We start from the raw sequence: 11,866 nt of genomic DNA, 5'->3' as shown, positions 1-11,866 counted from the left end.
CCCCCAGCCCCAGGGCCCCGTGCGGGACGTGATTCCGCGGGAACTTCTCCCGCCTTCCCGCCGAAGCCGGCCGCTCGCTGCCACCCGCAGGCCCCACACTGGCAGGTGGGTGACGATCACACGTTTTCGTTGCTGTAGGCCCGAGGGAACACGGCGTCCGGACCCGGCGTGCCGCCTCGCCCGCGCATCCCCGGCTGGGGCCGCCCTCGCCCCGCGCATCCCCGGCTGGGGCCGCCTCGCCCCGCGCATCCCCGGCTGGGGCCGCCCTCGCCCCGCACATCCCCGGCTGGAAAGTGGCTGCTGTGGTCGCTACGAGTGATCGCCTGGAGCTGATCTGTGCCACATGGCGCTCACTCGCTCTTTCGGTGCTGAAGAGGAGATAATTACTCGAGAATATTTAGTTGGCCTAGAAGAAACGGACCCAAGTTTCACCAAACACATAGTATGTCCATTTTCCTCAGCGTGAACAAATACCTTGTTAGGAGGTGTATTATCGCAAAGGTAGTGGACTAATTGGTTTTCTCGGACTGTGGCTTGAGGATCACGTGCATCCGAATTGCCTGCATGTGTAAAATCCAGCCACCTCCTACACCTCTGGAACTGGGAGCTGAAAACTTGTGAATCCCGAAACTTGAGAACTGCTGGACCTGAGCATCAGTGCTTCCTGTTGTGTCTCCAGGGGTAAGATTGGCTTCCTCTGAACCTGTGATTTCCAATCGTTTTTCTTGGAACTTTGCACAGCAACAGTTTCCCAGGTCTCTGGGATCGATTTTCAAAGTGTCCTGAGGCATTATCACCAAGTATTAGAAAATATCCATTACTTGGATGGTAATACATTTCAGTCCTCAAACAGTAAAAGTCCATTCCTGCGATTCTGTGATTCTGTTTATTGTCAGTTGAACTACTTGCTTTTCTACAAATTTCTGAGGTTGTATCTCTGTGTAACTTTGTATGATGGCATTTTGATGCAATAATTTTATTAATAGGGTGTTGTACAGAGGGGCTACCATTTCATGGGTGAAGTAATGAGTACATTTCTTTTTGGGAGTAATGTCACCCCTTCTACTTTCCCCCAGTTTCTCACCCCCCCCCCCCCATCCCTGCCCATAAGTTACATAGATCATTTTCCATGTAGTATAACTGAACATCATAATTGCATTTGTTCACCCTCCCTCACTCCCTCCCTTTCTGCACCTCCTTTACTCCCCACTCCCATAGATTTTTTTTTTAAACTTATGCCTTGTCGAAGAAAGAGGAGATTCTAATTTTTGTAGAATCCCTGTGTTAATAACTTGAAGCACACATTATGATTCTAAGTAAAAGCACTTTGGACCAATGGTTACACTTTTAATTTCTGGCACTGAGTTTCTCAAATGTTTAATAAAACCATCAGATTGCTGAAAAAAATACATTAAGCAACTATTAGGTGGCATTAAGGTAGTGTTCATGATTAATATAACATCTAGGCTATGGAAACTGACATTGATATTAGATTAAATAACAGTTTCTGTGTAGTAATTTGATATTAGATTAAATAATAAGTTTCTGTGTAGTAATTTAAACTGCGTAACACTTTTTAGTAAATATATTTTGCTTTAAATATTGCTATTTTCCCTTTCATATCATGTAGTTAGTTTGGCACTATGGGGATACAAGGATTGCTACAGTTCATCAAAGAAGCTTCTGAACCTATCCATGTGCGGAAGTATAAAGGGCAGGTAGTAGCTGTGGATACCTATTGCTGGCTTCACAAAGGAGCTATTGCATGTGCTGAAAAGCTAGCCAAAGGTGAACCTACTGATAGGTAAGGTTGGATATGATAATTCTTTGGGATTAAGAATGACTGTTTGGGGCTGGGAAGGTGGCTTAGTGATTGCCTAGCATGCATGAAGCCCTCAATTCAATTCCTCAGTACCACATAAAAAGAAAAAGCCGGAAATTATGCTGTGGCTCAAGTGATAGAGTGCTGTCCTTGAGCAAAAGAAACTCAGGGACAGTGCCTAGGTCCTGAGTTCAAGCCCCAGGACTGGCCAAAAAAAAGACTTTTTCTCATAAATGGGTTGTTCTCCTTCAATTCTAGATGTTTATTAAGAAATGAGAATGTGTGCTTTAGAATATTTCTACACATCTGGGCTGGGAAGGTGGCTCAATGGTAGAGCCCTTGCCTTGCATGCATGAGGCACTGGGTTCGATTCCTCAGCACCACATAAGCAAAAAGAAAAAAAGCCGGAAGTGGTGCTGTGGCTCAAGTGGTAGAGCGCTAGCCTTGAGCTGAAGGAGCTGAGGGACAGTGCCCAGGCCCAGAGTTCAGGCCCCACGACCGGCCCCCCCCCCCCCAAAAAAAAATATTTCTACACATCTTTCTATGATATAGGATTTTTATTCTTAGTAATAAGCCAAAATATCAGGACAGTAATGGAGAAAGATGAAGAATTATCAACTAATCTTCCTTCCTTCCTTCCTGCTTTCCTCTTTCTCTTTTTCTCTTTCTCTCTTTTTACCTCCCTCCCTCCCTCCCTCCCTCCCTATCCCCCCCCCCCTCTTTTTCTGTTTATTTTTGTGCAGGTGCTATGGCTTGAACTTATGGCCTGAGCACGGTCCCTTAGTTTTCTCACCCAAGGGTGGTGCTCTACCATTTGAGCCACAGCTCTACTTCTGGCTTTTTGCTGGTTAGTTGGAGGTAAGAGTCTCATGAACTTTCCTGCTGTCTAGTTAGAATCATGATCCTCAGATCTCAGCCTCCTGAATAGATAGATGCTGGCTCCCAGTATCAACTTTAATCTTCACCTAAGATAAGCATTTTGACAATGGTTTGAAAAATCCATAATGATTTTTGGGTACAGTCAACACACTGCTAAATGTTGCCAAAATGAAGCACAAGAATAGTATATTCTGACTTCTTTCAACTTACAGTCCATGCTGACATCCATTCTCAGCCATGTGACGTCATTTGAGGCAGGTTGACTAGGCTAATGCCCTCTATTGTTCAAGTAGAAGTATTAAGAATAATTTCTTGACAGATATTTTCACAGAGATTTAGTCAGTATGATGATTTGTTTTCTTTCACAATATGTAATTTATTTCTTGGAGGGAAAACTCACAGATCTTAACATGATTTACTTAAACATAAGACCAAGTAGGTAAATTATGTTAATCCTGCTTGTTTTCAGGAAAAGGTCTAGTCATGGACTAAACAAATGTTTGGGCCTTTGAGGCCTGTCAAGTTAACAAAGTCAAAAGTACCTGTAACAATAATATTTGTAGCATCTGAGGAGACTGGGTTCTTCTTCCACTCTAGCTGCTGAAATGTGGCGATGGGAGGTGCTGGGAATGAAAGGGCTTCATGGATGCTAAGCACCTGCTGGACTATCTCGTCTAAGAAAATGCATTGAAAGTAATTTTGTTTCTACTAGTACTTTGAACAAACTAGCAACTGTAGCTAGACTACAAGTTTTTCATTGCTACTTTGAGTGTTTTTTGATATTTTCTTCCTGCGAATTTCTTCAGTTTTTTTGGTGTAATTCTGATTTTTGACTGATTAGAAGAGTTGTTAATAATACAGGTAATAGCCTTCATCATTACAAGGCAAGCAATGGAATCCACAGTACTTTCCCTATAGTAGGTGTTTAGTAAATGTTCATTGAAGTAAAAGAAATATTTGGAACTTTCAACAAAGGCCTTGTCAGGCACTCTGTCACTTGTGCCATACCTTTTTTTTTTGGGTCCGGTCGTGGGGCCTGAACTCTGGGCCTGGGCACTGTCCCTCAGCTCTTCAGCTCAAGGCTAGTGCTCTACCACTTGAGCCCCAGCGCCACTCCCAGCTTTTTTCTTTTTGCTTATGTGGTGCTGAGGAATCGAACCCAGGGCCTCAGGCATGCAAGGCAAGCGCTCTACCACTGAGCCACCTTCCCAGCCTGGGCCTTTTTTTGTATTTGCTATTTTCAAGATAGAGTCTTGCTTTATGCCCAAGCTCCCTGGACTGCCATCCTTCTACTTGTACAACTCCCATCACTGGAGATGACAAACACATGCCACCCAGCTCTTGGTGTAAATGGAGTCTTACAAACTTTGATGCCCATGCCTCAAACAGATTCCCCTAACTTCTACTTCCCAAGTAACTAGGATTGTAGGCGCTAGCCACCACATCCAGCTAGACAAATTCTTTGTGTAGACTATTAGGTAATACTATTGTGTCACTGTTAAATTTCCTGTTTATGATAGCATATTATTGGAAAAATCAAGTGTTTATTATTCTTTCAGGTTTTCAGTAGATTTGGAACAATAAAAATATCAGAATCAAGCTGGATGCTGGTAGCTCACGCCTGTAATCCTAGCTACTCAGGAGGCTGAGATCTGAGGATTGTGGTTCAAAGCCAGCCCAGGCAGGAAAGTCTGTGAGACTCTTATCTCCAATTAACCACCGAAAACCAGAAGTGGCATTGTGGCTCAAGTAGTAGAGCGCTTGCCTTGAGCTGAAGAGCTCAAGGACAGCGCCCAGGCCCAGAGTTTAAGCCCCATGACTGACCAAAAGAAAAAAAAAAGAATCAGAAAGGATTTCAAACCCTTCTATTTCATAGATGCAGAAATCAAGGCTTGGAGGATCATAAAAGATGGATGTGAACCCAGGTCTAAGTTAAAGTTTTCATTTCCTGTGAGAAGGTTTTAAAATACAAAACGAAATACTTTCCCCAAACTGTCTCATCTGTTCTTAAAATATTGAGATGCAAAGCTCTTAAATTTGTTTTTTTCTTTTTTCTTTTTCCATGTAGGTATGTAGGATTTTGTATGAAATTCGTAAATATGCTACTGTCTCATGGGATCAAGCCTATTCTTATATTTGATGGATGTACTTTACCTTCTAAAAAGGAAGTGGAAAGATCTAGAAGAGAGTAAGTTGGTTTGATTAACATCTAACTTCATTGTGCTAAGGCCAGATACTACAGGCCAAATAATACCAAGTTTTTAAAGTCTTAATTTTTTGAAATGTGTTTATAGCCTATTACATGAACAGATTTCCTTTAGTGTTTGTGTTAGATTATTGCAGCCTTTAAAATATATTAGCTAGCCGGGCGCTGGTGGCTCATGCCTGTAATCCTAGCTACTAAGGAGGCTGAGATCTAAGGATCGCGGTTCAAAGCCAGCCTGGGCAGGAAAGTTTGTGAAATTCTTATCTCCAATAAACCACTAGAAAACTGGAAGTGGCACTGTGGCTCAAGCACTCAAGAGTGCTCGCCTTGAGCTGAAGAGCGCAGGGACAGCGCCCAAGCCTAGAGTTCAAGCCCCATGACCGACCAAAAAATAAAATAAAATAAATTAGCTATTCACTTTGTTTTGACATTATGCATTGTTGTAGAAGTCTGACAGTAAACGTGCGTGCACACAAATGTAAATGTCATGAATCACTTGTTCTTTTTGTCTAGAATCCCATAGGATCTGGGTTAATATTTCCAAGCATCTAATGTATATTCATTTTCAAATGAATCAATTGTCTTCATTCTAGCAACATGACATTAATTACAGTTTTGTTTTGTGATTTTTTTTTAAATCAGTTTCTGTAATTTCTTATACATTAAAGAGAGATATTCTTCCCTTGCAGAAGACGACAAAGCAATCTTCTTAAGGGAAAGCAGCTTCTTCGTGAGGGGAAAGTCTCAGAAGCCCGAGAATGTTTTACCCGTGCCGTCAACATCACACATGCTATGGCCCACAAAGTAATCAAAGTAAGCCAATGAAAAGGAAAGCTGCAACAGACGATTAAGTTCACATAAGCTGTTTATTTATGGAAGGGCAAGGAAATCATCGGAGGAAAATTGATCTAACCTCAAATAGAGTAGAGGCAGAAGAGTCCCAATAGTTTCCAGAGGAGAAATTCTAAAACGATAAGTAAGGCTCTTTTGAGGTAAGGAATGTGTATCGATAAACTCCACCCGTGTGTTGTTCCTTAGAGAAGGACAGATTCTCAGAGGTTTGCACGCCTCTTAATCAGTTCCTACTTAGATACTTCTTTCCTCGTCACCCTAAATCTTAGTGTCGATGGTCTGCGCTCTCACTCCCGAGTTATCCCTTGGCTAGGCTTGTTCATTATGATTAGTACAAGTGTAGTTTTAAAGGGGGTGGGGCTCAACTTTTTTAGCATTCAGTCCTGCCATCCAGTTTCTAACCTAAAACAAGAACTGAAATTCTCTTATTTATTTTTTATTTGTCAGTTGTGGAGCCTGAAATAGGCCTAGACACTGTCCTTGAGTTTTTTTGTTTTTTGTTTTTCCTCAAGGCTAGCGTGCCCACTTTGAGCCACAGCTGCACTTTGGTTTTGGGGTAATTAATTGGAGATAAGAGTCTCAGATTTTCTTGCTGCTGGGGCTGGCTTCATACTTGTGGTCCTCAGATCTCAGCCACCTGAGTAAATAGGATTATAGGCATGAGTCACTAGTGCCTGCGAGGAGGACATTGCTATAAAAGAAAAGGACAGGAGAAAAACAGCGGACTCTATGTGGTCACAAAAACCTAACAGTAGTAGCATCTTCATTCTTTTTTGCCTTTCCTTAACTTCCTGAGGGAGTTCCTTGGGCCTTGGATGCAAATACCCAGAATTTGGAACAAGAAATTTGTTTTCAGATTCCTGATAAGCAATTGTTCTAAAAGTATTTCCCCTGATTTTAAAATAGAATTTAGTGTATATATTTTTATGAATGCCTCTAATGGGAAAATATATGCAAAACTCCAATGTCTGTATACTATGGTAACAGAGCCATTCTTAAAATGGTCGTTTTTTATGATTTGAACTAATTTTATTTGTGGCTCAGGCATTTTCCCATTTTGGAATATGTAGCAGTTTGTCTTTATATTTATTGGCTGGTTTGTTTTTTGTGTTCTTGGTTTTTTTTTTAAGACTTTGCTTAATGGCTGTGTGATTGGTATGAACTTTGCTATAACCAAAAAATAGGAAACTTAAAGAGGCCAGCAAGTCACAGTGAGGCTAGTTGTAAAATGAGCCTGCTGCAGATCTTGTTCGGGGCCCCGTGGGTGCTGTGCTGAAGGTTTACTGTGGTCTCTCTCGCAGGCTGCCCGGTCTCAGGGAGTTGATTGCCTTGTGGCTCCATATGAAGCGGATGCTCAGTTGGCCTATCTTAACAAAGCTGGCATTGTACAAGCGGTCATTACAGAAGACTCTGATCTTTTAGCATTTGGCTGTAAGAAGGTATTCGCCTGAAATTACTACATCCTAATTTTTTAACTCAGGAACTTGTATGTGATAGGCAGGTGTTCTGCCTCTATGCCTCACCCCTATCTTTTCTATGTGGATAGAAGTTATGTTAAATTATCTGGACATGCCTACAGTTTCAGCACTTGGGGGGTGAACAGGAGGATAGTGAGTTCCAGGCTAGCCCGGGCTACATGGCAAGACTTTGTACTAACTATAATTTGAGCAGGTGACATTGTCCAAAAGATGTATTCTGACTTACATAAATGTATTCCCTCTATTACATTTATAATAACAGTTTTAGTTTTAGTTGGTTGTGGGGCTTGAACTCTCTGGACCTAGGTGCTGTCCTTGAGCTCTTCAGATCAAGGTGAGCCCTCTCACTAGAGCCATAGTGCCACTTCCAGTTTTCTGGTGGTTTATTGGAGATAAGAGTCTCATGGAGGGGTGGGAAGGTGGCTCAGTGGTAGAGCGCTTGCCTTGCATGCCTGAGCCCCTGGGTTCGATTCCTCAGCATCACATAAGCAAAAAGAAAAAAGCCGGAAGTGGCGCTGTGGCTCAAGTGGTAGAGCGCTAGCCTTGAGCTGAAGACTTGAGGGACAGCGCCCAGGCCCAGAGTTCAGGCCCCACAACCGGACCCAAAAAAAAAAAAAAGTCTCATGGAGTTTCCTGTTCAGGCTGGCTTTGAACCGTAATCCTTAGATCTCAGCCTCCTGAGTAGCTAGGATTACAGGCGCCCTGCTAATTCAAAATTTAAAAAAACAAAAACAAAATTTTAAAGCAGTAAAACAAGGAACTAAAATTATTCCTGCAGTATTTTATTTAATAGCTTCAATTTGTATCTATTAAGTGTTCATTTGCCTAAGCAATATTTGTTATTATGTAAAATATGCAGAAAGGTTTGCAGCTTCATGTTAAGTGACCTGACTACTTTATTAGAGTAAGCCCTTTCCCTTTTCCTTTCCTTTCTCTTCTTCCTTTCTTTTTTTCTTTCATTTGTTCCTTCATTCTTTCCATTTCCTGTGAAAAAGTTTCCATTTCCTGTGAAAATTTTGTTTTAAAACTTCCTTACCATTTCTTGTGAAAAAGTTTTAAAACTTTTTCTCCCTCCTTCCCTCCCTCCCTCCTTCCCTGCCTCCCTCTCCCCCCCCCCCCCACTTCTTGTTTGTCTTGTCTGTCTGGTTTGTCTGTCTGTCTGCCTGCCTGCCTGCCTTCCTGCCTGCCTGCCTGCCTGCCTGCCTTCCTGCCTGCCTGCCTGCCTGCCTGACTGCCTGCTTGCCTGCCTGCCTGTCTTCTGGAATGGAACCCATGTCCTTACACATGCAAGGAAAGAGCTCAATCACTGAACTATATCCTTAGTCTATAAATTTTTTGGTAGCACACTTAAAATTTTACTTTTTTGAAAATGTTGATACAAGCCAGGCACTGGTTGCTCATGCCTGTAATGCTAGCTACTCAGGAGGCAGAAATCTGAGCATCACAGTTCAAAGCTAACCCCAGCAAGAAGGCCCATGAGACTCTTAGCTCCACTTAACCAACAGAAAACTGGAAGTGGTTCTGTGGCTCAAGTAGTAGAGTGCTTGCCTTGAGCTGAAGAGCTGAGGGACAGTGCCCAGGCCCAGAGTTAAAGCAAAAAAAAAAATGATGATACATATCTTAGATACTTTTCAATTAAGTTAGGCAAATTAATGGATTTATTTACTAATGGAATGTTATATAGATACTTAGATTATTTATAAAATTGTAACAGAGCTAAGCCCCAGTAGTTGCCACCTATAATCCTAGCTACTTTTTGTTTTGGTTTTAAACCAGCTCTAGCAAGTTTTATTAAAGAGGAATTATGTACTATTTACTTTTCTCCAATATGTTCTGGCATGCTTCTAATGATATCAGAATCACCTATATCAATGATAGCCAGTGTATATTCTGTAGTATTTCTCACGTGCCATGTCCGGTTCAATATTATTGCCAGTGTAGTGATGGACACCAGTTTTGGCAAACAGAATGATATTCTATTTCAGATTTCCTCAAGGCTGGGCAGTTGTGGTCAAGGATAACCAATTTCCTTTTGCCAGGTCTCATCATCTTCAGAGTCTGCTGGTAACCCAGCATATACTTTCCACTTTTCATAACAAGTTGGAGTCTAGATTTGATCAACTCTAGAGACTTTTGGTCTTCTGTGTGGCCACCATCTTCCTGTCTTAAATGCGAGAAGGCTCCCAACTGGAAGCAGCAGCCAAGATGGCTGGATGGAGAGAAAGAATCCTAGCTAAGAGGCTGAGAGCCAAACGATTAAGTTTCAAAGCCAGTCTGGGCAGAAAAGATACTAATTTTCTATCTCTAAAATAACCAGCAAAAAGTAGTGCTAGGTGTGTGATTTAGATGGTAGCTCACCATTGAAGCAAGCAAGCTGAGTATATGCAAAGCCCTAAGTTCAAACCTTCATACTACCAAAATAAATAAAAACTATATGGAAACTCTAGTATGATAATAAGAGGAGAAATTAAGATATGAAACTGTAGTATTAATAACTATAATATTTATTGTGTCCATATGTTCATAGCTGACTAGAAGTATCCATATCAAGAGGTTAATAGGGAGTAACTGATCTGATAGTGAGACATGACAGTTTCTGCTTTTTTCTTGAGTTTCAATGTATCCCAGTGTTCATGCCATAAATGTGTATTAGTTCATTAATGAGGAAAGATTATTTACCTTAAAATGTCAAATAAGATATGGCAAAGTGCTTTTTGTATGTATTACTATTTATTATCATGACAGCTCTACAGTGAAGGTAGACAGGTGGAAAAAGGGCTTTATTTATCCTACTTGGGACACTCAGATCCTGGCTGTATCCCTTGTAAGTCTAGCTCTGTGCATCAGTTTACTTGCAGATTTCATAGTAATCAAGCTGCCTGTCTATGCCTCCTAGATCTCAGTGCTATTTTCAGAAAGAGAAAATTTTCTTAAGATTATTAACCGTTGATTAGATAATGATGAACCAAAGTGACCTCTCTACAAATATTAACAATTTCATCTCTTTTTGAAGGTGATTTTAAAAATGGACCAGTTTGGAAATGGCCTAGAGATTGATCAGGCTCGGCTAGGAATGTGCAAGCAGCTTGGAGATGTATTCACTGAAGAGAAATTTCGTTACATGTGTATTCTTTCAGGCTGTGACTACCTCTCATCTCTGCGTGGAATTGGATTGGCAAAGGCATGCAAAGTACTCAGACTGGCTAACAATCCAGATATTGTAAAGGTAAGAGTGACTTACCAGAGCTACCAATTTCTGAAGCATTCAGATGTTTAGGTGATAAAGTTTAATACTCAATGATATAAAAAGTCTGTGTTAATGCTATTACAAGGAGAAAAATGACAAAAATGCTAGAACTTTGCTTTTAACAACCAATAGATGTTGCAAGGACAATTTTTTCAGCAGCTAACAAATTCATGGTAATTTTTAAAATAAAGACTAGATTTAAGGACAAAGAACTGGGATAGAATTAATGCTAAGTTCAGAATCTTGTGATTTTTGTCCTATTGTCGGGTAGTAGCAGTTCTCAAATATTTTGGTGTAAAAATCTCTATGATTTTAAAAGCTGATTGTAGGCCCAGAGATCAAGCCCCAGGACCAGCAAAGAAAAAAAAAAGCTTATTTTAATAATTTTTATGCATATTATAGGTAATTATATTCACTAAATTAGAAATTAAAATAAAGTTTAAATTAACTCACTTAGGGGCTGGGAAGTTGGCTCAGTGGTAGAGCGCTTGCCTTGCATGCCTGAGGCCCTGGGTTCGATTCCTCAGCACCACATAAGCAAAAAGAAAAAAACCGGAAGTGGTGCTGTGGCTCAGGTGGTAGGGCACTAGCCTTGAGCTGAAGAGCTGAGGGACAGTGCTCAGGCCCAGAGTTCATGCCCCACAACTGGACCAAAAAAAAAAAAATTAACTCACTTAAACTTAAGGATAAACATATACTTTTTTTTTTGTTTTTGTTTTTTGTTTTTTTTGGTCAGTCATGGGGCTTGAACTCTGGGCCTGGGCGCTGTCCCTCAGCTCTTCAGCTCAAGGCGAGCGCTCTACCACTTGAGCTACAGTGCCACTTCTGGTTTTCTGGTGGTTTATTAGAGATAGGAGTCTCAAGGTCTCTCCTGCCCAGGCTGGCTTTGATCCGCGATCCTCAGATCTCAGCCTCCTGAGTAGCTAGGATTACAGGCGTGAGCCACCAGCGCCCGGCTAAACATATACTTTAACATAAAATATACACTTGCATGAAAATAACCATATTTTCCAAAACTTAAAATTTATCAGAGGAGTTATACATTTAATGCACATCAAACATGACTTCATAAAGACTGCAAGATTCTCCTGTATATTTCTATTCATCTCATTTGATATCAGCTATTACAGATCCACTGGGGAACTCAAACATTACCAGAGTTTCTCTGGTACCTTTACCTTAAAAGGAAAAAAAGTAATAAAGCTTATTCTCCACCTCCCTTTGATAGTTTTCTTAAAACATTTAAAGTTACAGAGGAGAAACTTCATATTCTATTTCCAAGAGTACAGAGTACTCAACATGGGTTTTCAGGGATAAATATAGTGAGTATAATTGAACTCTAGGTTATAGATAAAGGCCCAGAAGGGAGTCAAGAAATAGGG

General features: G+C 41.0%; 1 protein-coding gene and 1 pseudogene across 3 annotated transcripts in view; one reads left to right on the top strand and one right to left on the bottom strand.

The window, feature by feature from the left end:
* Positions 1–321: 321 nt before the first annotated feature.
* The window catches only part of Exo1 (exonuclease 1), a 31,405-nt gene continuing 19,860 nt past the window's right edge, over positions 322–11,866 (top strand). For 2 of the 3 annotated variants that reach the window (XM_042674688.1, XM_042674689.1), the window contains exons 1-6: positions 322–681; positions 1,631–1,804; positions 4,770–4,889; positions 5,597–5,720; positions 7,061–7,198; positions 10,251–10,463. In XM_042674688.1, coding sequence (XP_042530622.1) covers positions 1,644–1,804; positions 4,770–4,889; positions 5,597–5,720; positions 7,061–7,198; positions 10,251–10,463 — 756 coding nt within the window. In that variant the 5' untranslated portion in view covers positions 322–681; positions 1,631–1,643. The remainder of the gene's footprint in view (positions 682–1,630; positions 1,805–4,769; positions 4,890–5,596; positions 5,721–7,060; positions 7,199–10,250; positions 10,464–11,866) is intronic. The other variant, XM_042674687.1, reaches the window with a different exon arrangement.
* Positions 9,003–10,102, bottom strand: LOC122103731 (annotated as a pseudogene).

This window comes from Dipodomys spectabilis, unplaced genomic scaffold, assembly GCF_019054845.1.
Source record: "Dipodomys spectabilis isolate Male_0828 unplaced genomic scaffold, ASM1905484v1 ptg000019l, whole genome shotgun sequence".
Classification (NCBI taxonomy): Eukaryota; Metazoa; Chordata; class Mammalia; order Rodentia; family Heteromyidae; genus Dipodomys; species Dipodomys spectabilis.
This window is presented reverse-complemented; position numbering and strand designations above follow the sequence as displayed.